This window comes from Rasamsonia byssochlamydoides (assembly GCF_041956645.1).
Source record: "Rasamsonia byssochlamydoides strain NRRL 3658 unplaced genomic scaffold VTN77scaffold_64, whole genome shotgun sequence".
Lineage (NCBI taxonomy): Eukaryota > Fungi > Ascomycota > Eurotiomycetes > Eurotiales > Trichocomaceae > Rasamsonia > Rasamsonia byssochlamydoides.
Window position 1 is genome coordinate 108,813 of NW_027192447.1, and position 27,744 is coordinate 136,556.

The following is a 27,744-nucleotide window of genomic DNA, read 5'->3' on the forward strand; positions in this document are numbered from 1 at the left end:
TGACTATCATGCTGGCAGTGTTATGACTTGCTAATCTTTAACTTTGTCAATTTGTACCTTTTCTTTTCTTTTCTTTTTTTTTTCCATTTACATTTTTTTCTCCTCTCTGTTCTTTTTGCTCTTCTTCTCACGCTAGCGTGCTCCTCAATCGCGTTCACCCATTCACTTTTCGAGTGCTGTAGCCAACCCAGCGTTCTAGCTTCTTAACCTTCTGGCATGTTTGTCATATACCACCTAGCTTGAATCACGCCACATCCTTGTCGCCCCTTAATTTTAATTTTGTTTATGCTATGTGAATTCCTTTCTTTTGGTTCGAGGGGGCAAAGTGAAGATGGTGAGATGACATGTCTTGTATTACTGGAGTATTTATGCTGTTGTGAAGACAAAATATAACTTAGGAGTACACATTCGTGGCTTGTGACCGGAGTATTAAGACTCGAAAATATTACTTTATCCACTTCTTTACTATTCGGGGAACCTCGGTGGCTGTATCACTTCCCCTTCAGCATACTTTGTCGATGCAACAGTGCCGCATTTCGAGCACGTTCTCTTGGCCTCATCGGCAGCAAACTCCTCCACGACCTCCTTCACCTGAGTGCCCAAATCGGTGCAGATGAACCGTTTCTCCCACACGATATCCCCGCATTGTCGACAGTACCATCTCATGATATCTACTTCACCCTCCTTCCTGGGCATCTCCAGCACAACGCCAACGGTATCCTTGAACCGGACTGGGCAGTGCGGCGTGTTGGCGGGGAGCAGGAATAGGGAACCCTCATGGATGGGGATATCTTGGAAGGTGGGAGGCGTTGTGGAAGTGTCGACGGTCTTCAGGAGCATGGAGCCCCGGTACTGGTAGAAGAATTCGGGTGTGGAATTGATATGATAGTCAGTTCGAGCGTTGGGGCCTCCGACTATCATCACCGTGTAACCTGCGGTGGCAGGCGAGGCAGGGTGGTACACGCAGTAATTATTGACAGGGGGTTGGAGGAGATGCGCATTGGCTTCGAGCCTGAAGACACTCTTATTAGTTTCGATATTTCAGAAGCAAGCTTGGACCTTGTACGAAAATAAATTCTTCTGAAAAATAATGCGGGGGATGAGGGGTAAAGGATTTCTACCATTTTGGTATATTCAATGCTGGAGGCAGCATTCCGATATACTTGATAAATATGCCGCTGTCACTATCAGGCTTCAGCCAAGCTCTAAAAATCAAGACTGCACTTGCAGTGAAGGAGGATGTGGTCTCAAATTGCTGATCTGAGATATAGTTTATGACTCTTATACTCTGATCCATACTTATGGCGGATCACCCGGTTGAATCCCGATTTTAATCCGATTTTAACTTTTTGGCGGCGGACGGAGATAAGCTGGCTTTAATGATAAGAAATAAGCCCGCACGTGATCATCGCTATCCGCCCGCCAGACGAACTTTCCTTTTAGGAATTTTTTGTACCTAGCGAAAGTTTGCATTTTTCGGAGGGAAACAGACCATGAGCCCTTGACATTGCCCTTGACGCTGGACGGATTCGAGACTGAAGGGCATCAGGAAAGATGGCGACCTCTCAACCTCCCATCCGCTTCACGACGCAGAAAAATTTCACTTATCGCCTTGTGCTCGCGACGTTGACCGGGCGCCCGGTGCATATCTCCAAGATCCGACCCTCCTCGCCGTCGAACCCCGGTCTCGCACCTCACGAGATTTCTTTCCTGCGTCTTCTCGAAGCTGTGACCAATGGCTCTCAAATGGAGATCTCGTACACTGGTACCATTCTGGTGTACAAGCCGGGCTTGATTACGGGAAGCGTTGCGGGCCTCGGTGCCAGTGGCGGGGTGATCAAGCATGAGATCCCTGCGAACTGCACTCGCGGAGTGAGTTATTTCTTGTTGCCGCTTTGCCTCTTGGCTCCATTCTCGAAAGCCCCCATGAATGTCCTCTTCACAGGGCCTGGCGTGATTACGTCGGCGACGCCAACCGGAGATATGTCGGTGGACAGCGTCCGGACGGCCATCCTTCCTCTTTACAATCAATTCGGTATTTTCAATAACATCGAGCTTCGCATTCTACGGAGATCGAATCCCGGTCATAACGGGAAAGGTGGTGGAGGGGAGGTTCAGCTGGTGTTTGGACACCAGGTCCGTCTCCCCAAGACTCTGCACTTGATAAACGCGGGCCGGATTAAGAGAATCCGTGGCGTCGCCTACTCGACTGGCGTGTCTGGGAACAACAACGCTCGGATGATTGACACGGCCAGAGGGATACTCAATCCCCTGGTTCCCGACACCTACGTCTTTTCTGATGTGTCGTCCGCTCCACTTATCCCCGCTCCTGAAAAGAATAACCCTGCGGCGAAGAAGAAGATTGGCGTCGGATTTGGTCTGTCCCTCGTGGCAGAGTCTTCCACCGGCTGTTTGTATTCTGCCGACGTCGCCTCGTCACCCGCAGGTGGCGAGCCGCCTGAAGACATTGGGAAACGATGTGCTTACCAATTGCTTGAGACAATATCTAAAGGGGGTTGTGTGGCTCCAGCTGCAGCTCCAACGATGTTTACGCTCATGGCTATGGGCTCGGAAGATGTTGGCAGACTCCTGGTCGGCAGAGAGGTCATTGCAGACGAAAGTCTCATCCAGCTGGCTAGGGACCTAACCAAATTTGGTGCACCTGGCTGGGGTATAAGAGATGCACCAGGGGAGAACGTTGATGGGGATGTTATAGTCAGCGTCGTGGGAAGAGGTATAGGCAATGTCGGAAGGAAGATTGCATGAACAGTATCCATGCTACGCACTTCACCTCCGCATCTGCTCATCCAGTCGCTTATGAAATCCACCAGTCGCAAGTCGCGGTCATGAACCATTGCCAGTTCTTGCCTTCACACCGACTATTATCAGTACGGCAATAGCGACGGTGCATGCCAGACACGGCTCCCGCGATCAGTCTGCTCTCGTGCATTCATAGGATGGATGCATGTACGAGCTTCTCAAACCAGCTGCTCTGCTCGATGCAGCGCGACTCTTCGAGTCTCCACCCTCAAACCTTGACGCAACAATCAGTTCTTATGCTTGAGCTGGGTCGCCCACAACCAGAGCGAATACATACCACCTCGAGCAAAAGTCCGTCTTACGAAACGATTACTTCCCAGCGACAGTCGTCGTCGCATGAACTCGAGTTAGGGAAAGAATGAATGTGCTTTTGAACTGATCAATACATAATACATATTATACCCGTTTTGTATGTATGTACTCTATAGAAGTTTGACTGAATACGAAACCAATCTTGTACAGTACGGTTACATAGTATGGAAAGATAAAGGATCATACTTCTTCTGATACCTTGATTGTTATCGTAACACCCTTTGCGACTAATATATAATTTTCTAAAGTTCTTATTTGCCAATCTCTCTGCGTCACTGTGGTCGGAGAATATTTATAAAGTCCAGTCTATGGGTTGGAGTCAGCAAATATAAAGACCCACTGTATCCCCAAAAGACTCATACCATTGATCGACATAGCCTTCTCCGCCTTACACAGCAAGAGGAAGAGATCACCTAGCTAGAGCAATATGACTCAAATATCGCGTCTACCACTTAGGTGAAAGAAGAAGCTTGAGGAATTAACAAGAAGTCCTACCTAGGTACGGTACACAGCTAAGACATCTGCATATCTGCATATCTGAGCAGTGAAATGGCATATCTAGGTACAGTACATTTGTAGTCACAGGAACCCCGGCGGGAGCTGTAGTGATAAATACCTATTAACTGGGTCAAGCAGTGATTCTATGTGCTTTTTTTATTTTATTTTTTTTTTAAAAAAAGCAATATTACCTAGTCAATTGATACCATCTACCAACCAGAAAGATCCTACAGCTAAAAGGCAGGGCGGATGTCGTGGCATCTCTTTTTTAGTTGACTGGAAGATTTCTGAGTTGTGATGCCGTCAAGTTTGTTGAATGACTGTCATTTAGCGTATGCAGAAATTGGTGCAGTTTTGGCACCCAAACTCGCGGAAAATTGTAACTTTTGTATACAGATTTTTTGACTTTAAAACATGAATTATGAGCCCAANAAAAATTAAAAAAAGGTCTGGAGATAACACTATAAAGATATATATACTGCTTTAAAATTCAAAAATATGCAAATTTCAAATTTATATGGTAATTTGAAAACTAAAGCTTTTTAAATTTTTAAAAAGATATATATTCTTTATACTATTATCTCTATATATCTTTTTTATTTTTTTAAAAACCCTAATATTGGGTTCATAATTTATGTTTTAAAGTCAAAAAAGTTGGATACAAAAGTTACAATTTTCCGCGAGTTTGGGTGCCAAAACTGCACCAATTTTTGCATACGCTAAATCATTACCTAAAATCGTTTGCCTCTCCGGAATCTCAACTGTTTGTTGGGAAGGCTTCATTCGGATTGTGAAAGAAAGAGATGATGCTGAAAGAAAAGTTAGGTAGGGCACAACTGGCACGACCTCCTTGTTTTTGTCAAAGGAGAAGGCCATTGTTTTTTCTTTCTTTCTTCTTTCTTTGGATAACATAACATTACAAAACTTGACGGAGGAAACTGTCTCGTCATCAGCCTATGTATGTACGTGTTTTCAAAACAAAGGACAGCAGCAACCACCAAAAAAGCATGATCATATTTTTTTTGTTGGAGGATGAATCGAACAGGTTTTTATCTCGCTTTCTATTTCTGTTTCGATCGGATCTTCTCTGCTGTGTCGGAGTCACAACGAAATCATCACCCTTTCACTGCATGGAGGCGCCTGAGAGGATGGTATATAAGGGCTCCTCCTTCTCCCCCGTCTCGCCCTCTATCATTCCTATACATAACAGCCTCCCCCTATGATCCAGCTATCATGTACGACACGAGATACCACGACATATGATATTGCTCTTGCTATTATGGTAAGTTCCTACCTCCATATCTATATAACTGACTCGACCCTTCAGTCACGCAGAAATCCCGAGGATACGAGCACATTTCCGGAAATGCTACGCGTCTGGCTTTGATAATACGAGTTGACGCTGTTGACGAACGCTGCTTGTCATCATGTTTTATATCAATCGCGTCTTTGGTGAGTATTTCCTACCTCTTAGAGGCCTCTGACTTCAAGAATTTCATTGCGTTTTCTATCTTCTGTTCCTTCGAACAATTCTTCTCCTTTTTCGTCGTCGTCTTCTTCTTTTGGCTGATCTTGATTGTAGCCTCTGCAACGCTTTATCGCCCCTCTATATCAACCAGAAAAGACCCAACAGCTAAAGGATAGTTGTCATGTCACCTCTTTTTGTGGCTGAGTGGAAGGTTTCTGACACGATTCTTCACTACCTTCAAGTAAGCGGTATAACAATCCCCTGCCCCTTCCCCGTTCCAATGGAACCTTGGATACCTCTCACTGCTGCAGTAACCATGTCACGTCGTACCGAGCCGCCGCGTATTCGCCATTACTGACCCTCCCCCTCTTCGTCCCTCTTCGTCCCCGATATATGTACTGTACATACTCACCGCGTGGTAAGCACAGTAAGTGACAGCTTGTAAGTATTGTATCCCCTAGACCTTCAACTCTACGTGCTGCTGACTCGCTGCATGCTGACTAAATACAATGCTGGACGCATTGAGACTTCGGGGGAAAGGAAACCAAGCGACTGAGTAAGGCTTGAGCCAAAGGCTCGCCAGTCTCACTGTCGAAAAAAAAATGATCGAGTTTTGCTCTGCTGCATCCGGAGACACGCATCACACCGCACGTGCGTTCCATGCATTCGTTCTTGTCGGTGCCCTTGAACCAGGTGATCTAATCTTCTAAGCAAAGCAGCCATTCAGGAAAACAATAAGGATGAATTTCATCGAACATGGGCAAGGATTAAGCCAACTTTGACGTGTCAATCTCCATTTGTTTTGAGAATCATTTATCAATTGGACGGCAAATTTGATCATCTTACTCATAGGCTTTTGATAGCTCTGCTAAGCTATGTCTTGGATGGAGAAGTGAAGCACAGTTGAGTACTCCTTAAGCTGCGTAATAATTTCCCCGGTTTATCTGGTATTTCATCAAGCTAAGCTGTACCTTTTTGTGATGAAATGAAATCAGAGGATGTTACCTGGATGATATTAAACGAAAGATACGAAGATATTCGAGAGTTGAAGGACGGAGAGAACCGAAAATGGAAGGGGATTGGATGCGGAGGCGTAGTAGACGTAAATAATCAACAACACGACCACAGACGCGAGTAAACTGACAAACGCAAGTGAACAAGCGGGTCTCGACGCGGATTGAAGGTTCAGGCTAGAAAATTCGGAGTAGCCTGTGCTCCTTGTGATATCATCCATAATACGTGTGAGGAGGCTGATATTATGTCTCTTCGCTCAGTCATAGTTTCAGCTTGCTATTGATGATGGCCTCTTGGGAGCTTTTACTGGGACAATAACTGTAAGTAGCAAGGGCTCAGGGCTCAGGGCTAGGGCTGCAGCCACGCCTGTATCCTTCACCTCGCCCAAACTCAGACCTTCCTTGCACGTTCATCACTTTCACCTTCTTCATCTTGGAGTCTTCATTACTGTGTTTTCTTCCCCAACATGGCGCCTGGTTTAGTGACACTTCCACGAGAGCTTCTGTGGGAGGTGCTCGACCATCTTCATTCTCTGAGGGAGCTCCACTCACTCTTGCTCACATCCAAAGATCTCTATCAAGCTTGCAACGGTGCACCACGCAAAACTGTCTCTGCTCTTGCCTCCCATTCTGCAGAACTGCGACTGCTTGAAGGGTTAGGGCCATATCCTCATTTGTTTCTCGCTGCCTCAGCACGCAACCTGGCCGACTGGGCGATCCAGAGCGAGAAACGAAGGAAGATGCTCAAATTCGCTTTACATGGAGGTATCTGGTCCCTCTTCGAGCTGGCTATGGATAAGGCGCCCATCGCACTTGACGAAATTCGTGAGATATGGCGATGGAAACAGGACGCCTTGGAGCCAGTTAGTTGGGTGCTTGGCCAGACCTGCGGACCAAAGGCATGGCCCTATCCTCAGTTGAGCCTCTTGCTGTGGGTGATCTATGGAGAATTGTTTCATCACACTTTCTCCTTTGTCTATGAAAATTATCACCGGCTGTCCCGTAATTCACCTCCTCTTCCTCAGCCGTTGGACTGTGTGACGCGCTTTAAGTTTCTTGTGTATTGTGCACCGGACACTAAATCCTTCAAGCTGCTCGGAATCAGAGAAAAGGATTTACACTCCCGGCTTCGACTGTTCATGGAACGTACACCGATTGATATCTGTCAACAGAGCACCATGGAAAACGCGTGTGTGAACTATCTTCGTCCAAAAGCGTGGGCTGATGCCCTTCGATTCTACATTCAGATACGTCCCCATCCTAGAGATCTATTTTCGAGTCCAGAAAAGGTCGGAGATCTTCTATATGTCTCGACAGTCATGCACTGGGGTAAGCGGAGTCTTGAGATCCTGGTAGAAGGCGGTCCAGAAAAATATGCTGCAGAGCTCAAACAACTCAAGTCTAAGATCCGCAACGTCACCGCTTCTGAAGATACTTTTCTCAAGACGTTTCCTTATCTTCCTCGCGACATCGTTGACTGGACAAAAGATACCCGCGGACAACTCACCATTTCGCCTTGGATCATGCTCTCTGAAGACCTTCGTATCACGTTGAAGGGATTGTTTGCCAGCAACGAAGAGCAGCTACGTCACTGGTATAGAATTAATAGGGCCAACGTCGACGATCTTGAGGGTCTGTTGGATCTCAAAGAATTTTGGCGGCTCGTAGACGATATACGGACCCCTCCTGACCTGAATCAAGACGAAGACGAAGTGGAGGCCTAGGCAGAAGTGGAATTCTCTAAGGCTGAACGGATCAGAGACTACATACACCACCGACAAGGAGTCACTGATGCCAGTCAGAAAGACTCAGGAACGAAGTCCCCTACACTCTCTCATAACAAATGTCCGAGAGAAGAGGCGAGAGAGAAGTGTCCTGACAGAAGAGTTAGTTTGAACTACTCACGTTCAGGAAAGAATTGACGGCGTGTCCACTACTGGCAATACTTTCTTTTTCTTTTTCTTTTGTGGTTGTCTGGCAGATAGAGATCATCAATACACGTATCTAGAAAGAGTGTGATCTGGCCTGGCCCTGAAGCAAGCAATCTGTTATCCGAGACAACAATATGGATGATAACTGGCATGGAATCACATCATCGAACATGGCACGGGTTACTACCAACCTTCTATTGTCTTTCTTTCTTTCTTTCTCCCTGCACAAAAAAAAAGTAAAGTGGAAAAGAAATCTTCTTGACCTAAGAGTTTCTAATAGTCATCTTCAATCATTAAATTGATCATCATTGTTCTGATCTCTCCTAAGCCCTGACAACTGACATCGATTGTCAGCAATAAGCAAAATAATATAAGTACTAGGTAACGACTTCAACACCATCGCCCACCAACTCAGATGAAAGGACGTATGTACTGTACACAGTAGGTAGGGAATCTACAGACAACGGCCACGGCAGAAGTGTACTGAATAACCATGATGATCAATATATATGGCATAGTTGGCGCTCGTTCCAGCCAGGAGAAAGGAATCACTCGTTTCAGATCCACCAAAGGATCTGTATTTTATTTGTGCAGGCTGCAGATCATCATGGCAATGAGAGCCGGAAGCTTGGCAAGAAAAATGTATTTAGGTCATGTTTTAATGAACAAAGAAGAAAGACACTGATGTAAAAACGAACTGAGCCACCGTGATGTGAGAAGACCAGCGCGAGAGGACAATATTGACATTCAATAATTCTGGAAGCAGTCTTAGCTACATACCAACATGGCTAGCCAATACGTCAGGGAAAAATAAGTCCAACTGCCCAAGGAAAAGAAAAGGTAGAGTTCACTGCCGGCATTTTTTTTTAGTATTTGTTCTCCTTGTGCCAAAAATAAAGCAAATTTACATTCATGTAGCTTCTTTGAATGAGCACGTCTTATCTGCCATCATCCCATTAATTAGAACCAGCTTTTCGCAGGATTCATGTCCACATCTATTAGAGCACAGGGCATCAGAAGTCTCCTCCCATTTTTCTATTTTCTTGTTATGCAAACAGCTTTTCAAGATAAGAAGTTGTCTGTCTGTCTGTCTGTCTGTCTCTCTGTCTGTTTCCACTGGGTATGACCCCATAGATGCAAATAGGAGGAAAGACATTGTATCACTTTACTTTCTGACACATGGATGTAAGAGCTTAGTAGGCTACCATGCCACTGGAGGATCAGAACTCATATGAGATCTTGGCAGGTAACTTCTGATTGCACAGAAAGCTCACCAAGCCCTGTATTGAAACTTGGCGGACAAAGTCGGGGTGAGTCTATGTCTGGCCAGGTGAGGTCAGGTGAGGTTGAGCCTGGAGTCCGGACCCTGGACCCTGTGACAGAACAGGACAGGACAGGTCAGGTCAGGTGATCTCACCTCCCAAGTGAGATTTTTGTTTGTATAGATAAAAGACATAAAAGAGGGAGAGAAGTGTTCTTTGTTTGTTTCATCGTCTTTGTCAACGTCATGTCTTTCTTTCTTACAATGAGAACAGAACAATGTCTGGGTTTCTTTCAACTTCACTCATAGCAAACTATAACAAACTGCTCTTTCTCTATCTATCTATCTTCTATCTAGTCGTCCTTGTTTCTTTTATTGGAGGAAGCAGCCTGGCAGGATGTTTTCAGGAGAGCTGTCCAAAAGTGCCACTGGTCCAGAAAGGAGATTCGGATACCAGTGGGGTTGATTACTTTTCAAAACAAGGTAGTTATGGTCAGAGGGTTGGGGGAGGAAGGGAAATCACAATAGTACTTCTACTAGAAGAAGAAGAAGAAGAAGAAGAAAAACACACTCCAGTCACAAGCCCAATAAATAAATGCTATTCTCGCTCTGAATGAACTCTAAACTGGCTAATTCTTTTGGTTACTTTCGTTAATTATAAGCTCTTCATGTCATCGTTGAGAATCCTGAGAACAAATCGAGGAAAAAGGAATGAAAAGGAAACGGAAGAGTGAAGAAAAAAAAGTTCATGCACAGATATAGTCTCAATATCAATATCAATGTCAACAGTGAAAAAAAAAGAATATCATCAGTCATCAGACAAAAGGTCGTCATAATCTGAGAATGAACTCATCACGTCATATCATTTCTGGAAGTCCAATGTCTCCAGTGGTAGTATTTCTGAACAGTGGTTTGAAATAGCTCGAAAGAAAACCCCCGGCTGAATCAGAAGAAGTCGGAGAAGAAACAAAGAAATTCATCAAGAAAGAAATCGTCAAGAAATCGTCAAGTTCAATCTGAAAATCCTCATGCAACGTCATGTCATGCAATAGCCAACTGAATCATACCCAGACTCCACTCCGTCTCATCATCCCGACCAGGCCCATTGTATACTGCGTCTATCGTAATAACTATTTCAATTGGATAAAAACTCAGCAAGTTGCCAATCACATATGGGTGTACATGATCCGATATACCAGATCCGATGCCAGCTCGGTAGTCGTGTCGAGCAGTTCTCGTAAGCCTGCGCCTGGAGCAGCGACCGCATTGACGCCAGAGCCTGGACCGTGGGACAGCGACACGGGTACTGGAATCGAACCGGGTGTGTATGCAGCGAGTTCCTTCATCTTGCATGCAGCGTACTGGATCACCAGCTTGCGGAGCTCGCTTTTGCGAAGCAAGGTCGCCGAGGTCTGGCACACGGGCTCGAACCGAGTCGTCTTGGTGTAGGTGTAGTAAAGCAGGTCGAGCACCATCTTCGCCCGTGCCTCGAAGTTGCGTGCCTCCTCCTCCTCCTCCTCCTCGAAGCTGACTGGCGTCAGCGTGAGACCCAGCAGATCCTGGTGCAGTTTCTTGAGACAGAGCTGGGCCAGCCCCGGAATGAGATAGCGCGTCGCGAAGACGTAGACTTTGGCATGGAAGGTGAGATAAGGCACGCGGGGATTCGGCGGCGCGCGCTTGATCGTAGGGTCTCGCTGCGTTGGCAGCTCGTGAACGTACTCGAGGCCCGCAAACTCCTCCCAGGGATCAGCGCTTTTCCCGCGGCGAGGAGAGACGGGTCGCGGGGCAAACGAGGTGTCGATGATGGGCACTTCCTTCTCTTTGGCGGCGGTTGTTGGTTGTTCCCACCAGTCTGCTTCCTCGTGATCCGTTTCAACGGCGACGTCCGGGTCTGCTGCTGCTGCTGCTGCTGCTGTCTCCTTTGGGGTTTCCACGGCGATGTCTTCCTGCGCGATGATTTCTTCCTTGCTTTCCAGGGGAGGCGTGGAAGGCGGCGTCAGATGGGCGGCAGAGTCGAATAACTCATCTCCCTTCTTCTTCTTGTCTTTCTTGCCCTTCTTCTTGCCCTTTTTATCTGGAGGAGTGCCCAACGTGAAGCCCTCTTTTTCCTGAGGAGTTGCTCCGTCGTCGTCGATCTGCTCCTGTGGTGCGTCGACAGGCTCCTCTGCGCCTTCGATCCTGCTCTCATCATTGCCTGCGCCGTCCCTCGGTTGGAGAGGAGGCGACGGAACTGGAGGAGGAACTATGAACGATGCTCGTGATGATGGACGGCGCACATTCGTCCACGGATCTGAGGTCTGGGGGGTTTCCTCCTGTGGCCCCGGCGGGACGGTGTAGTCGTTGGTGTAGGCATACTCGCAGAAGGCCACGAACACCTCGACCTCCTCATCCTCCAGCACGGCAATGCGGACCTTCGACTCGCGGGTCTCGCCATTGTTCATAAGATGATCAAGGGGTTTCGAGACATGTCTGACCAGGGCGGACTGGATGGTCAACTGGGTGTGATTCCGTCCCACCAGGAAGGTGAATGGTTGCGAATGGACGATACTGTAGTCAAAGACCGGTCGAAGGTTAGCGGACCTTTACAAGTGGTCTGTTATTTCCCTTTTGCCATTTGCCATCTTTCCACAATCTCTGCCAATCGTCATGCTGACTGTCTGTCACCCAGCTTCACGTACCTGTTGAAGTCCCGAATCGTCTCCATGGTCGCGTGTGCAAATCTCTGAATGGAAAGTCCTCTGGTATGTCACCAACTCTTCTTACCTTATCCCCTTCACTTCCTTAAATCCACAGGGAGTCTACGGAGTACGGACAGAGGAGTATCCTCTTTTTGTATGTACACAATGGAGCACGCTCATCTGGTAGCAGGTAGGCTACGTGTAAAGCTATGATGGGTGTTGCATATCACTGGCGCTTGTTGCCAGCAACAGTTCCAATTTGGACGGTGTGTCACTGACTCACTGTATTCATGGCGCGCACAGTAGCGTATCACAGACAATACTCTCCGCTAATAAGATGCCAGGACTGGTTTCCGCCGCGCTAGAAGAGGTGAGGCGAAACAGGAGCTCGATAAGGCATTCTTTCCTGCCTAAAACAACTACTTTCTTTTTTGGCTACCTCATTCGTGTCAGAGGCTGACTCAGAGCGAAGATCGATATCCGCTTCGCCTTTCCCAGATATATCGATACGGTGTTTTCCGCCTTGACTAACTGTCAAGTGACGGCTCTGTTAGCAGCAATGCGCCTTGCTCATCACGGAGGTCCATAGGATCACCCCAAATGAAATCAGCAGCCAGAAAATGAAGGTGTCAAGTCTGTAGCAGAATGTCGAGTTCTGGACAACCCCACGGGTTGTTGGCAGGCTGGCAATGCATGCCAACACTGGACCGTCGACTATAAACAGTCTCGTCCAATGATACCGGCGGAGAACAGGCTTGCCTTTTGTACATGTGGCTCTGCATGCTGCATGCTGCAGCCTAAATAGAATGATGCCACGGTGGGAAGGAATACGGTACAACACTCAATTGATTGGTTGCTCCAACGAATTGCTGGCATGCACCATGGTACTCCGTACGGGGTGAAGGGAAGGATGTCAAAACTCGCAAGAACCGTTTGTTCTATTTTTCGTGGCATGCGTCGGTTGCAGGGTGATTTATGACGCTGATCTCGCTAAAGAACTAGCTAATAATGCTAATAATAGGACAGAAGCGAATGAGACGTGCGCTGGCGGAGACGGGGTACACGACACCATACTCCGTAGAGTCGACATCAAAATGCATGTCCGGAGTACTGTACATCTATATCTCCTGAAACAACTGTAACACGTATCTACACAGGTATCTATAGCGAACACATGCATCGGACTGCTAGCTGCCCAAGGTCAATGGACCAAGCGGATCTCCGTCCTGCCGGGTTCCCATTCTCGCAAACCGTCGCCCAGACTGTACCAGAACCGTAGCCGGACACACTCTGCCCGAGCAGCCTCGATGTCCCCACGATCGAACGCTTCACCCAGCGCCTTGACGGACGCGTTGATTCGAGCAGCGTTCTCGTCCCGCAACCGGTTGACGGTAGCTTCAGCTTCATCTTTCGGGACGTCGGCAAGATCCTCGATCGTCTCCTGCACCTCCAGCACCTCTATGAGGGTCTCTGGGTCGAGCGCGTGTTTTGCCGCGCCGTCCTCCGCCGTGACGTCGATGCCGTGCCACTGGTGAAGGAGATACTGCGCGCGATGGAGGGGGTCGGCTAGCGTGCGGTACGCCTCGTTGATGCGCGCCGACAGCGCTTCGGCCCGCTGCTTGGCCGGTCCCGGGGGGAACTTGTCTGGGTGGGCGAGGGCCTGTAGCTTGAGGAACTCGCGCCGGAGAGCCGGTAGCGGGATCTCAAATGGCGAGTTGGGTGGCGGACCATCCGGGAGGGTTTCGGGGAAGACAGTGTAGTAGTTTGTGACATCGGGGATGTTCGCCACTTTACCCAACGCCTGTTGCTCTGCTGCTTGTTGCGCTTCTCCTTTCCCCTCTTCTTGTTCCAAATCATCCTTCACATTCCCCTGACTAGTGGGTGTGGAGCTCGTGGTGGATGATGCTAACCAGCGCCGTTGGGCTGAAAAGTGGAATTGTTGCTGCAGGTACAGCGGTCTCGTGGCGTGATGCTGGCAGAGGAGGCAGACACCGCTCCTGCCTGCGGTGGTGGCAGCAGCAGCAGTGGCAGGTCGTGATAGTGACCCACCAGTGCGACTGGAGGGGAACAGCCTGAGGAGACGAAGCGTAGTACCACGCATGATGAACAAAAAACTTCTAAAAAAAAGAAAGCCAAGTACAGCGCGTTTCGTCCCGAAAAAAAAAAGCGAACTAGGATAGCATGAGGTGTCTACCTGATGAGGAGGCGTAAGGCGTACACAGAGCGGAGTTGATTTCCGCCTGGTAGGTACTTATGGAGTAGTTGTTCTTATCAGATGGAAGGCAATTCGAATAATATTTATTCGGATATGAATTGCAAAATTTCCATCCTCGGGGTTTGGACCCGCTTACGTCACTTATCCCCGAGGACCGCTAGCCGGTATGGGATTAGCGTGGAATTCCGAAACTGGGACCAGAAGCATGCCAGTAACTATTATTAGGCAGTATATGCTACTTTGCGGGGTGAAATTTGGACTGAATCTGAATCTAGACAGGTCATGACTCATGGGGACAGAATACAGATATGAACCAAGATATCGCCGTATGTACTGTATAAAGTCCTGCGTGGAGTTTTATCATTTTATGGCGTCTTCAAGTCGACATCCAGTTAGTCAGACAAATATATGGCTATTATATCATAACATCATCTTACCTCACTCTAACGAATCATTCAGAATCAGAGCCCTTGTTGATAGTCAACATTGGAACCATCAACCATATGGGGGGATACTTTCAACGCTGCTTTGATGAACTTAGCGTGTCAAAGTGTGGCGTGGCGGTGATTGGCCAGCTTTTGCTGGAATTATATAAGCAACAAGTACCTACCCTAGGTAGGTATACCTAGGCCAGATCTCTCCCCAAGTGATCACTCCAGAGAATGAATGCTATGCTAATACCGTCTATCTACTGGCTACTATAGTGAAATAAATGCAGTTTTCTTGCATGAGTCGTGTGTCATTGCATGGACTGTACCGTATGTACTGGATGTACAGTATGTATAACAAATCCGTCAAATGTTCATTCACCCTGACCCGAAAAGAAAAACCAGAATTGAACGAAGCTCGCAGGAAAGAGCCTATACTAAATCAAGTGAAACTGCCGTGAGAACTCTTGGAATGCATTGATGAACCGTTCAGCGTTCTTCGCCTGCTCCCTCGCCTCTTGGAGCTCCTGCTTCAACCGATCGATCTCGGCTTCGAGCGTTTGGATCTTCGTCTCGAGTAGGCAGTTTTCCTCTTGGAGTCGACGGGCCTCCTCCTCGGCACGTGCCTTCTCCGTTTCAGCGAACACGTGCGCTTGATTGCCTAGTTGGACAAGCTCGGCTGCAACTTGTTGGGCGTGCTCCTTGAACGACAATCCTGAACGCAATGGCTTCGAGGGTGTCTGGATGGGCGGTCTCTTTTTTATGGTGGCATTCAAGTCGTTTATGAAGTGCTCCGTCAGGGCAAGGATCATATCTTCTCTCTCTTGCATAGTGGCTGCATCTGGACCATCAATTCGGGGGTGCCCATCTTGATCTCCTACTGTTCCCTGTGTCGTGTCTGTCTCTGTTGGGGTTATTATCTGACTTGTCGTCCCTGGGGGTCTCTCAGGAACCCTTGAAGGAGACACACTGTGGTGTTGGATATTCGTCGCTGCTGCTTTGTCTCTGGAATCCACTGCAGGAACAGTTGCAGCTCTTGACTCAGGTGGAGCAAGCGGTCGCTGTGACGGTGGTGGCATGGAAGCGAACGGAAGGATACTGCTGCTGCTGTTATTCTCGCATTGTCCACCACTCCCAGTGTTACTCGGTCCCGGAGGGTCTGGTTTCGGTTCTATCCGTGTCTTCTTAATTGCCTTTGCCAGGTCAGCACACGATAGCCAATGCGCAATACCTCTCATTAGTCTTATTATTGCTAGACAGGGCCTTTCGAAACTCGCCTTATTAGGGATTCCTCTCCCAGACGTCTCGATGTCTTCGTCTGGACCGGTGTCGTTATCATTGTCATTGCAGCTGTTCGTTTCCTCGTCATTTCTGACCGGTGCTTTTCGTTTCTTCGGACTGGTTCCAGTAGTTGCTGTTGATCCAGCAATGGGAACCTTCAATCTCATTATCAGCATTTCATTTCAAAGGTTTGGATAGAAGTCTCGAACCTTTCCCGCTGGAGGGTGCATCGCTCTCTGGTTGCCAGTCAACGATTCTGAATCCAATTCAATTCAATTCAAAAGGTTAGGCCAGAGTTACTTACATGCAGTACCGTTTTCAAAGCATCAAGAGTTCTGTCAGGGTAATATCTCTAGTTCCATCCTGTTAAGCTCTGATATCTATAATAATGCGGTGAGAGGAGCAATTAACGAACCTTTTGTATCTCTTCCAAAGACAAATGACTATGCTGATTTCTGAAGGCAATAAAGCTCTCTTTGCCGCCCTCTCCCCATCGAACCCGGCGGATAATGGTCTTGCGGCGACTGGGTTTGCGAGACGCTCTCCCGGCCAATTGATCAGAAGAGTTTGGCAACTTGAGGATGGCCTCTTGACTCTGCATCAGGCGATGTTGGCTTCAATGGTGGACTCGGATATGCAACGAGGAAGAATGGATATGTTGATCTTCTGAAAATCAGAGTCGCATGTTTTCTGGACGAAATTGCACGAAGGATCAGTTTGCGGGGGATGAAGATATCTTAGGACCGTGGCCATATTGTTCTCTGCATATTGACAGGGTGCTGTCTCGCACGTTACTAGCGTATATTATTTATTAGTTGAGAAGAGGAACTAGACAGGGGTGATACTGTTGAGACCGTTGGACCTCGTCGAAGCTCCCTCGAGTCAGTAGTCAGCCTCAGGCAGAGTAGCATTCGCATTGGGAGCATATCTTTCCTCTTTTGCACACCGTGCTACCGGGGTTGAAACGAGAAATATCGCACTAGTTAGTAGTTCATGTGAAAGACGGCATTTTCTGACAAATAACACAAGATACAGCAAAAGGAAAGCCTGTCATAGGCCCAAACAGGCCGCTAGCCAACGGGTCAGGAAACCCAGCCACTTCCATGTCAAGATGGCAGATTCAGGCAATATCTCTGCCCTGAAAAGGGGGTGGATGAAAATGTTGGAAATTCTAAATCTATCCAATCCGCAACAATGAATTGCTGACTAAATACATAACTACTGTTGGTGTGCCTTTTAGGGGGACAGGGCGTGTCACCGGTTCTCAAAAGCTGAGATGCGTCTCGTCTCAAAAAGGGGAGATAATGGGGATTATTATCATTGAGGACGTATGAAAGGCCATGCCTGATAATTGCTGCTTTCATTACGATATAAGAGGTCTGGCCATCCCTTAGCAAATGACACCCATGCTAGCTGTACGTAGTACTGCCGTCGGTGAAAATGTAGCGCTGTAGTAGTAGTAGCCCCTTTTCAAAGCAGATAACGATCTCTTTCTCAGTTTTGTTGTTGACGGCGACAGCAAATGCCCTGGCTGTTAAGACAATCCCATTATAAGCAAGTGATGCCTAGAGTGCGTGCAAGGTTAGTAAGTTACCAGGGTCAGCTTTACACTAAAAAACCAACACTCCCAACAATAATCATAGGTCATGGTTCGCTTGAAGGGAGGATATCGACAGGGAAGAATACACTAATCTGATGGATGCCAGGATGTGTTCTGTTCTGGTCCTCTGGCATACGGCAAGACGGCAAGACGTGCTAGAGAGAAGCCCTCTGGCGACGTAAAATATTACGAAGAGGGTGAGCAAGCTTGATGCAAAAGCAGGGGCAGCAATTAGAAGCAGCTATGTAGAAAAACCGCTGTTTCCTGAAGAAATTGCTGGAAAAAAAATCTGTACAATGCATTTATCATCGTATACGGAGTAGAGTGGGTGACCATACTTAATAGTAAAGCATATGATATACTGGAGCACTGCTTAAATGTCTCACGCTGAAGGTCCGACATGAGTAACATGACTTGGGCAGGCCGCAGCTATTATCGAGTATGCATCCTTGTAAAAAAGTCCCATTGTACTTGTTGCACATTCTAGAGTTCTAGGTGCCTTTTAAAATTGGCATCTTCAGTATTTTATTACATGCTAGGACTGTTTCCCTTATAGGCAAGGCGTTAAAAAAATAAGTACATATAAAATAAATACCTGTAAGCTAGGGTCGACTGCATTCAGTTCTTCATCATTTTTTTTTGCTGGTGGAATATATGAGAGCAGACGACAGTCACAAGGCTCTCCTTTTCTTCTCCTATCAAGACATAGGACTGTCGAAGTAAGTGGTTAGACTTGTCATATTTTTCCGTGTCCTGCACATTCATGACATTTCTGTTATTGACTGCCCAGGTGCTATCATTTACCTGTTTTGGTGCCAGTCAAACATTATGTTTACTATTGTCTGCTATTTTTCTCAACAAAATCCTTTGCATACAATATTGCCATGTATTCCTCTTTGTGGTCCTTCTATGGCCCTGACAACCACTTTTTACAACCTCGTACTGACGAAAAATGGCACAGATGCCTCCCACCCGCTCTCGTGGTCGTCCTCGCGGTTCCTGTGCCTCTGGCGCTGCATCCAGCGGCATTCATTCTCGCTCCCTTCGAAATCGTGAGGTCACCTTCGTCCTCGAAGAGCCCCGAGATCACTTAGACGTTTCCAACCGTGCAGGCACGCCTGCTGACCATCGCGGCCGTGGCCGGGCTTCGAGATCAGAATCTGATACACCCGGACAACCGCACGCCGTGGAACCTCGCAACGAGCATGCCGCTGCTGCTGCCGCCAACCATGACCTGGTTACCATCGTGGCGATCATCATTATAATCGCATGCATTGTATTTGTCGCATACCTGTGCAGAAAATACATGTCTCGAAGCGATATACACATAGTCATACAAGGTTAACCCTGCATCCCTGCCCGTATGTACAGTACATACATTCAGGTACAGTACAACTTGAAATTGGATTTGGTGGGCCTGGCATGTTGAATATTATGCAGTTTGGCAACAAGCTGATTCTCCAATGTGATGATATCATAGGTCCGTCCCACAGCGCAGATAGTCGCCATATACATGTATGTCGTCAAAGACAGCCGTGCAGGTGAACGGTCCAGAGTCAGACTGCAGACAGGAGCATATACATGCAGGTCTTGTGCAGAATTTCCATGCGTGACGCATCTGGGGGTTTTTGATGTGTCATATGCCTCATCATCATGCTCTGGAATCTGGTTAGTGGAGAACTGGCCAACAGGATAGGTACAGTACATGTACATGCTACTGCCATATGCAGGCTGCTTGAGCTAGGGCAAAAGGGATGGTTGAACCGGCTAAGATAACTTCTTTGGATTTTTCTCTTTCTCTCTCTCTTTATCTTCATTTCTACCTTGTACCAGTTGAGACTTGATGCTTGAGGCCAAAAAAGAAAAAGTTGGGTATCTTTTTTTTTTTTCGAAAAAATAGAGTGCCATGGGACTGGAGGTTTGGGCATAAAAAAGTCTGATCTTTCTGTTTCTTCCCCCTATGTATCTAGTTTTCTTATTCTTAGTTAGGTCGTTAATCTACCAATATGTTGAACATCTTCAGATTTTGACAGTTACAGCCATCCTGATCAATGCTCAGTTTATTGCTCTGTAATAATATTAATTATTTAAGCTGCGTTTCTGTACAGGGTGACCATACAACTTTTAACTACCCCTGTACCATATTATGTAATTAACCATATGAATAGTAGTATGATCCTGTCCAAAGTTCCTATTCTAATGGCTCATGGCCCAATTCAAAATGCAGACAGCTTTGACACCAAGATGAATAGATAATTAATTAGGTATTCTGTGAGTGGAACAGAAAGGGTCGAGTCCAGAAAAAAAATAGAATCTAAGCTGTTAATATAACATAAGTTAATAAATATACTCCGTACTATTATCTTAATAATAGGGGCATACTCTATAAAATTAGTATCCCTTCTATATAGTTGGTATTACCAACCACATTCCTAGATTCTGATTCTTCAATTATATTGTTCTTTATATTATGCCAGACTCTATAGTCATATTTGGTGTTACGTAACATGTTATGGGAGAACGGTCCTGAAGACCCTTAGCAAGTCGAAGACTGTCGTCTTTGACCTGTCCATGCTGAGGCACTTCTTCCCTCACTACATATTTATTTGTCTCTACTCCGCAGTCCATATACTGCTCAGTGTTTCTCCAGACTCCTGGTCCCTACCGAACTTGTGGCATATGCTTACCATCCACAATGGAGCTATTAAACTGACATTATCTGTACTGTGCAGTACAGATAAAATGACTTTCCTTTCCCACTCTTGACGATGGGAAGTCAAGTACATACAAGAGCGAGTCGATGGAGAGATAGAGATCAGATCAATATCAAGATCAAGATTGCGTCTGACTTGCATGTGGTCAGGTTGGAAAGACGGTGCTATGTAATGAATCATTCTTCGACTCGTCAAAGTCGATGCGTGCAACAACGCTGTTCGTCAGGACTGTAGCTCTGGACAGGTCGTAGACTTTGCCAGCAGGCTGTCTCTGCGCATTCTTCCAGTTCTCCGTAAACCCGCGCCAAAGCCGAAGGGATTGCCGCCGTTGGCGTCTGGATTGAACTCGAGGCCTGCAGCCGTCATCACGTTGTAGATCGTCTCGCGGAGAGGGTAGTGTCGTGCACCGGCCGTCGTCGCGATGGGCCCATCAAAGCTGTACAAGTCAGGACTTCCCTGCGGATCATGATGCGTCTGCGTCTTCTTGAAATTACTTCAGCATATTCCTGTAGCTCCAGCAGTCGTCGCCAACGACTTCGGCCCATGCATCGTAGTCAGCTGAATGGCCTCACGTCCCAGAGACCGTAGTTGACCGCGCTCGACCCCGAGAGCAGCTTGCCTGCGTAGTTGGGCACGACACGGCCTCCCAAACCGGGCTGCTTCATCGTTGTCAGGTTGTACTCGAATGCAGTGCCATGCAGGTGGGGGGGGCTGCCACGGGGCTCATGATCTGCTCGTTGTAGTCTTCTGGACCGGTCTCGATGAGGAGGACAGTGTGGCCGGCGTGAGAGAGGCGGGATGCCAGTACGCAGCCAGTAGTTCCTCCGCCGCAGATGACATAGTCGTAGCTATCGCTTTGCTTGGTCATTTGCTCGAGTGTTGATTTGAGGAAAGGAACAGTAGGAAATATACTGGGAGGGGAATTGCCTGTTGTCTAGTTGCCTTCCAGATATATGGTGTTGTTTTTGGCCTATTCTGAAAACACATACACACATACGTGCAGAATGTTGGTTGTTGACATTCATTCATGATTCACCATTCACCATTCAGACATCGATGTTGCACAAAAGCTGTGATTGATAGACTGATTGATTTATTTAGCATGGTTCAGTAGATCTATAGGTCTCGACTACAGATCTGCCAAGCCAAACGTGCTGATAGGCCTACCTACGTAGATATACAGCTAGGTGTCATAAGTTCCCGCTACTGGCCCATTTTCCCGCAAAACCTGCATATATTATATGGAAAGGGTAGTTTTAAAATAGATTTTTAGTTAGAAAATTGGTCAAATTAACTTTTTTTTTATATAGAAAAAAAATATATTTACCTAAAAGCCTATAATAACTACTTTTTTTGAGGATAAAGTTTAGGCCAAAATTTCCTAAAAAAATAAAAACAAATTCATATCTAAAAGTGAACCCCCTTAATATTAATTATTTTAAATAAGAATGATATAGTTTATTCTCTTAATATATAAGAATATTTCTTTATTAAAGAAATATCGATCAAGTCTATAGTTTAATTATGTATTTTTAATAGTTAAAAAACTTTAGAGAAATTTGGTCTAAGTTTATACCCTTACCGTATAATTTTGTTGAGAAATATACTCACAAAATATGCGAGCTTTACAGGAAAATAGACTCATGGCGGGTACTTATGGCCTAGTACTGTACCTGCACGCTGACCCACGCAATAATAATAAGAAGAATATATTACAGTACATTGACATGCTATACCTGAATGAAGTAGATGCGGCAATGCTGCTGCATGGCTCGGCAACCTTAACAAATCTTTTTAACTAGAATCATGTCTATAGCATTTCAGAGTCCTGACATTAGCAGCGAGCTAGCTAACTAGCTAGGTCTCGACCATTAATTACTGTAGTAGATTTGATCCATACCTGCTACTCCCTATGTATTATACAGTACATACATAGCTACCTAGGTCCCTGGTTATCGCACGTTGTCGGCATGAGTGGGAACTGTAGGCGCGACGTCCAGGCTACCTTACCTAGGTATGTACACACCTGGATAGGTAGGTAGGTACGGACAACATTGGACGTGACCTTGTCAAGTAGTTATTATTATCCAGGTTATTCGTTCGTTGAGTTGGTTGACCAGCACATCATCGCTGCGAATCGAATCCTATCAGTCGAGTCGAGATTTTCAGTTGGACCTGGTAGAAAGACCAGTGGTCCACTGTCCACACCGTGCTCCAGACAAAAGCCACCACGGTGTAGAAAGCTTGAAAGCTCCAGATGACTGGGTAGGTAATTCAAGGCGGGCTGCACGATCACGGAGATCTCTGGATCAGTCCACTGTAATTCTTCGTCGTGCTGAAGCGTGAAGATCTGCTCCAAGGTTCCTCTCGACTAGTCCTGCGCCAACTGGCGACGGCCAGCCATCAACTTCAGGGAGTCACAATCAGAATTCAAATGATTCTCTGCGTTGCATTCCACGTCCTCCTATTCAATCCCCCACAACTTCACCGTCCGATCATGACTCGAACTCGCAATCCACCTGGCGTCATCGCTGATATCGACGCTGAGCACTTTGTCCGAGTGTCCACTCAACGTCTTGACCAACGCCCAGTCATCGGCGCTGAAGATGTTGACGTTGCGGTCGAATCCCGCCGTGACGTAAAACGTGCCCGCTTTCCGGGGCTGGGGCAGTGTCTGCTGGGACGGTGCGGACTCGCCAGGGGTCGGGGTCGGGGTCGGGCTGGTTTCCATAGCGCCATTCTGCATCTGTGTCTGTGTCTGCGTGGATGGGAGATACGACGCCGATGACTCTGTCCCCTTGTACCATCGCAGGTCTGCCACGACGCTGCGATGCCCGCCTATACTGCCCGTACATCGCACCTGTCTCAAGTCCCAGCACTTAACCCAACCGTCTCCAGAGCCCGACAGCACCCGATAGCCATCCACGCCCCAGTCCAGGGCGAAGATCTCGCGGATATGGCCTTCGAGAATCATGACAGTGCGACCGGTCCGGAGATCCCAAATCCGACCAAGACTGTCCAGGCCTCCACTGGCTAGGAGAGAACCATCAGAATTGAAGGCTACCGTATAAACTTCACGCGAGTGCCCCTCCTGCAACAGCAGCTCCGTCGTCGTTTCGACGTCCCACAGCCTCCAGGTCGTGTCGTAGGACGCCGAGGCCAAATACTGCCCCGACGGGTGGAACTCGACGCGACAGACACGCTCAGAGTGACCCGACAGCGTCGCGAGAGGCTGCGTCTTATCCAACGACCAGAGAACAACGTTTCCCTCGCCGCCTCCAGAGGCGAAATTCACAGCAGACTCGGACACGTTCGAGCCAGGCAGCGTGGCGCCGGGGAACCAGGACAGACCACTCACTCGGTCCGTATGACCGCGGAGGTTGACCTTTTCTTCGAGATTCGGGACGCTGAGCAGTCGGATCCCGCCTGCCCAATTTCCTGCCGCGATTGTCTGCCCGTCGGGTGAGAATCGTGTGATGCTGACTGGCCGCTCGCCCGCAATCTGCGACCCATACAGATCAAAGCCCTGTAATTTCTCCTTGATCGCCTTGCGGTGCTTGATGTGCGTTCGCAGGGGTATCGTCGATTCCTCCTTCTGCCTGGCGACGCGTGCCTTGGCCCGGGGTAAAGAGTACAGCGCGATCTTTCTCCGCGCGTTCAGCAGTTCCTGACTGCCCTCCGTGTAAAACTCCTCCTGCTGCTCGGCCTCTTCCTCCGCTTGCTCTGCCTCCGCAGTGGCTTCTCGCATCTCCACATCTCCCGCCCCGACAGCTTCCTGCTTCTCCGCCAGATCGGCCAGGAGCTCGCGTAATCGATCCCGTCGGTCGGCGGGGCCTTCGCCAAAGAGCGTGATGGGCTCGCCTAGTTCGCGTAGTCGGGCGCGCACTTTGTTGTCGTCCGTCGGGACCGCGATCGCTGCCGCTCGCCGTTTTCGCTCGAACTGCGAGAGAATCGCGGAGGCCCTTTCGGGGGGGATGCCCGCTGCAGCGGATGGCAGGTCATAGTCACGATCGACGGCTGCAGATATTCAAGTCAGACGCGAACAAGACGAAGGCATGGAGAGAGGAAACTTACGAACATCTTTGAGATCAATGCCCTGCTCAGTATCCTAGACACGTCGTCAGCAGTAGTCCTGAGAACTTTTCCTTGAGAGTATAATCAGGATTATCTAGAGCAATTGAGAAAAATTGCCAGACACGCAGCTAGCAGCAAGCAGCAAGCAGCAACTGGCTGTGTTGCTGGGAGCGAGCTCTTACCTGGGCGTCCTCCACATACGCCTGTCTCTGAGGGTGCATCATCTTGGGAATATCTAGCTATCTCCTGAAATAACCTTGCGAAATATTGCCGAGGAGAGCTTGAGGAGAACTTGATCGCAAGGAGAGCCCAGCAGCGGGGCTGCGTTTGGGGTATCAGATTGCTGCGGGATCGAGTGGGTTGGCTGCGGAAGGGAAGCTGAGAAGCTTTGCTTGCTTGCTCCAGCTTGCTGGATGGTTTGCCCGCTGAGGCATCCAGCCCCACAATTAAGATATGCAGGAGAGCTGAAAATAATCCTCAATCAAAATTCCTTATTTGACATCGTAAGTCATAATTAAAAACTGCTATTTATTGCAGAAAAAAAAGTAATTCTAGTTAGACGATATTTCCATATTCTCACAATATGATCTATCTGCACAGTTATATAGATACACATTATACAGTGCAAACAGCTGAAAGCAAGCGATGCAAATCAATCTGGGAGCAAGGACAGGACAGAATACAACAGAACTGACGACCAGAGATGCTAGAGACTATGCATAGTTGGTCAATCACAGAGAAGAATCAGAGTGAGAAAAAGATCCCCCGAATGACTTTTCAAAAGCTTCAAAATAGGGTCAGGCAACTGTTGCAGTTTGAAGAATCATTATAGACACTTGGTATATAGATAGATAATAAATCTAACATAAAAGTGGGTGATATGTTGTACAGGCAGTAAGAAAAAAGAAGAAGAAGAAGAAGAGAGTAAATCAACAAGTCAAAAAATGTAAATGACAGTGACAAGCGATGCCACATATCTGTACATCTGATGAGAATAAGCAATGCGATGGAGCAGATTTGGCCTGAATAAACACGCCTCTTTTAGTTCTCTCTTGTTGCCAATTGACAAAAACGTATCCCGTGCGTTTCGTCTCCAGGACACAGGTCAGCATGGTCATGACTCCTCCACGGCCATGACGACTACCACACAGATGTCATCAACCTTGCCGCCGCGGTACCAGTCCGATGGGAAATATCGCTGTGCCTCCTTGGCAAAAGGCCCGTCGCGTCGCATGTCCTCGCTCGCAATCTTGGCCTCGCCGACAATCGAGGCTGCGAGGAGGCCCTGGAGGGTATGACCAGTGCGAGAGTTGGCAGTAACAGTGCTGCTGGACGCAGGTGGAGGTGATGACAACGAGTCGAGCCCGCCCGGTCGGGTCAGCTCAGAGAGACGGGGTGAAACGCCAATACCGCCCTGGGGCTTGCCAGTCCATGCCCCAGCCAGGACCATCCGCCCCGTCACGATCTTGAGGATATCCTGGTTGTTGAGATTGTCGAATAGACCGTCCGTCGCGAGCACGAGGACGTCGCCGTGCTGCATGGCCACGTTCGTCACCGCCGCGTCCCGGGGCAGGTCCTCGAAATACTCACCACCGAAAATGGCGGCCTGCGCGCGCATTCGGGGTGGGATCACGCTGAGTTGGTAGGGTGTGTTGAATGCATGGGTCTGAGGCGTAGAGTAATGATGCACGGCAGCGAGACGGAGGAGAACGGAGCCAGAGTCGCCGAGACTGTTTCACGCAGTCAGTACAAGCTCTTCAATATATCAGTCTGAGGATGAAGGTGTCCAGTCATACTTCGCTAGTTCCACACTGCCGTCTGTCTGCGCGACTCCTATAGAGGCTGTACTGCCTCCAGCCACGATAGATCGGTCCCTCAACACCCTGTCATACCCCATCTGGAGCAGATCCTTCGGCCGCAGCTTCTCTGCCGGAGAACTCCAGTCCAGTGCCTCCCTGGCCATGTAGCTACACAGCCCATGCGAAAAGTCCGCCGGGTCGACCCTAGATTCGGCCCATCCTCCCACGCCGTCTGCCACGCCGAACGCGACAGCCCCCGTGTCCGTTGTGCCGATTCTGCTCACGAAGAAGGCATCCTCGCCGCTGTCCGGTCTCTTCCTGCGCTTCGTCGAATGATCCTTGCCGTCGTGGATCAGACCAAGGGCCTCCTGCACCGTCGGATCGAAATCGTAGGTATTCTTCTCAAAATGAAAGCGGCGGCCCTTCGCGGAGCACGACCCCGCTATGCGGTAGGAGATGCGCGGTTTCGCCGAGGACCAAGCGGCATGACTCGAATGGAACGATCTCGTCTGTGTTGCTTTGCAGTGGAGCGGTCTTGGTCGTGTTGTGTGAAAAGCGAAAACACGCAATCGGGAGGGACACGTCGCGTCCAAGATCATTAAGCCCAGGGATGCTACCGTCGATCGCCCGGCGGCGGCCATGCTCCATGCCCTGGCGACCCCAGAAGCGATTGAAATCGAATCACGCCGCGGTTGCTGTTCCCGTTCCCAGTGCCCAGCTGAAATCTCTGCAGCCGCACTCACAACCAGCTGAGGTTCTCCTCGAATCGCTAATCCCACCCGACAATTCCGAGACCCTCCCTGTGCCGCTGTAGCAGGAGGCCAGTCAACTGGAGCATCGGTACACTGATTGCGACTTCGTACAGGCCAGAAGCATGTGCGCGGTTGAAGTTGCCCAACCCAGTGGGCGAGAAGAGCGGAGAGGTGTGAATTCAGCAGAAAGAAAAACGGGTGAAATAATCTTCAAATTGAGAAGGAGATGCGGCTGTTTTCATGTTTTCCTTATCGGGGCTACCTAACCAACCTATCTGCCGTGACACTAACGAACCGACTGTGGATAGACAAGCATGCACAAAATAGCAACAATCTGACATCCATTACGCCAGCTGATTACTTCGTTACTTCATTACTTTATTATATTTGAAGCATATGAATGGATCGGCAAAAAAAAGTACAGATACACAGACTAATTGCAACATTTTCCTTTAAAGACACCTACTGAATTTTTCCCATATTATAAGGAATACAGCAAGGACTACTGTAATATTCCTCTCTCCAGGCCAATTCATTGTTCTCACTTGAACTGGATCAGGAGATAGAAAATGAAGACATTGGAAAACTACCACTCTAACACTTCAGCACGTCAGGGGTCTGGAGAACACTGAAGCAAACAAAATAAATGATTAGATAAAAGCCACATTCTGTTGTTCCTCCTTGGAAGTACATTATAAGTAGCCGTCGGCAGCACACAGATTCCCACCCTGATGATTAATAACCTGGCCTGCCGACGAAACTGTCCTGAATGGGTAATTGTCGACAGGTCGACTCGACTGATCGACTTCATCGTGCGAAGTCGACCAGGAATCATTCCACCCTTCGTGCTCCATCTCAAAATGAAAACTATTTCTCAGGGTAAACAGGTATGACAGGAGA

The 27,744-nt window shown here is 48.0% G+C and overlaps 10 protein-coding genes across 10 annotated transcripts; 3 read left to right on the forward strand and 7 right to left on the reverse strand.

The window, feature by feature from the left end:
• Nucleotides 1-465: 465 nt before the first annotated feature.
• On the reverse strand, nt 466-1,297 carry VTN77DRAFT_7768 (uncharacterized protein; the record flags this gene model as incomplete). The annotated part of the gene is made up of 2 exons (XM_069424192.1): nt 466-1,012; nt 1,122-1,297. The coding sequence occupies 2 exons, from the start codon at nt 1,295-1,297 to the stop codon at nt 466-468; spliced, it is 723 nt and encodes a 240-aa protein (XP_069275152.1).
• A 257-nt stretch (nt 1,298-1,554) lies between these two features.
• VTN77DRAFT_7769 (uncharacterized protein) lies at nt 1,555-2,766 on the forward strand (the record flags this gene model as incomplete). Its single annotated transcript, XM_069424193.1, has 1 exon — nt 1,555-2,766. One exon carries the CDS (start codon nt 1,555-1,557, stop codon nt 2,764-2,766), a length of 1,212 nt encoding a protein of 403 aa, XP_069275153.1.
• A 3,812-nt stretch (nt 2,767-6,578) lies between these two features.
• Nucleotides 6,579-7,835, forward strand: VTN77DRAFT_7770 (uncharacterized protein; the record flags this gene model as incomplete). The annotated part of the gene is made up of 1 exon (XM_069424195.1): nt 6,579-7,835. One exon carries the CDS (start codon nt 6,579-6,581, stop codon nt 7,833-7,835), a length of 1,257 nt encoding a protein of 418 aa, XP_069275154.1.
• A 2,634-nt stretch (nt 7,836-10,469) lies between these two features.
• VTN77DRAFT_7771 (uncharacterized protein) lies at nt 10,470-12,007 on the reverse strand (the record flags this gene model as incomplete). The annotated part of the gene is made up of 2 exons (XM_069424196.1): nt 10,470-11,850; nt 11,982-12,007. 2 exons carry the CDS (start codon nt 12,005-12,007, stop codon nt 10,470-10,472), a joined length of 1,407 nt encoding a protein of 468 aa, XP_069275155.1.
• A 1,175-nt stretch (nt 12,008-13,182) lies between these two features.
• VTN77DRAFT_7772 (uncharacterized protein) lies at nt 13,183-14,082 on the reverse strand (the record flags this gene model as incomplete). Its single annotated transcript, XM_069424197.1, has 1 exon — nt 13,183-14,082. The coding sequence occupies one exon, from the start codon at nt 14,080-14,082 to the stop codon at nt 13,183-13,185; it is 900 nt and encodes a 299-aa protein (XP_069275156.1).
• Nucleotides 14,083-15,061: 979 nt separating this feature from the next.
• Nucleotides 15,062-15,703, reverse strand: VTN77DRAFT_7773 (uncharacterized protein; the record flags this gene model as incomplete). The annotated part of the gene is made up of 1 exon (XM_069424198.1): nt 15,062-15,703. The coding sequence occupies one exon, from the start codon at nt 15,701-15,703 to the stop codon at nt 15,062-15,064; it is 642 nt and encodes a 213-aa protein (XP_069275157.1).
• Nucleotides 15,704-18,389: 2,686 nt separating this feature from the next.
• Nucleotides 18,390-18,770, forward strand: VTN77DRAFT_7774 (uncharacterized protein; the record flags this gene model as incomplete). Its single annotated transcript, XM_069424199.1, has 2 exons — nt 18,390-18,557; nt 18,618-18,770. The coding sequence occupies 2 exons, from the start codon at nt 18,390-18,392 to the stop codon at nt 18,768-18,770; spliced, it is 321 nt and encodes a 106-aa protein (XP_069275158.1).
• A 1,671-nt stretch (nt 18,771-20,441) lies between these two features.
• VTN77DRAFT_7775 (uncharacterized protein) lies at nt 20,442-21,087 on the reverse strand (the record flags this gene model as incomplete). The annotated part of the gene is made up of 3 exons (XM_069424200.1): nt 20,442-20,702; nt 20,792-20,875; nt 20,938-21,087. The coding sequence occupies 3 exons, from the start codon at nt 21,085-21,087 to the stop codon at nt 20,442-20,444; spliced, it is 495 nt and encodes a 164-aa protein (XP_069275159.1).
• Nucleotides 21,088-22,683: 1,596 nt separating this feature from the next.
• VTN77DRAFT_7776 (uncharacterized protein) lies at nt 22,684-24,517 on the reverse strand (the record flags this gene model as incomplete). The annotated part of the gene is made up of 3 exons (XM_069424201.1): nt 22,684-24,236; nt 24,294-24,327; nt 24,476-24,517. The coding sequence occupies 3 exons, from the start codon at nt 24,515-24,517 to the stop codon at nt 22,684-22,686; spliced, it is 1,629 nt and encodes a 542-aa protein (XP_069275160.1).
• Nucleotides 24,518-25,407: 890 nt separating this feature from the next.
• On the reverse strand, nt 25,408-26,733 carry VTN77DRAFT_7777 (uncharacterized protein; the record flags this gene model as incomplete). The annotated part of the gene is made up of 2 exons (XM_069424202.1): nt 25,408-26,023; nt 26,090-26,733. 2 exons carry the CDS (start codon nt 26,731-26,733, stop codon nt 25,408-25,410), a joined length of 1,260 nt encoding a protein of 419 aa, XP_069275161.1.
• Nucleotides 26,734-27,744: the final 1,011 nt, after the last annotated feature.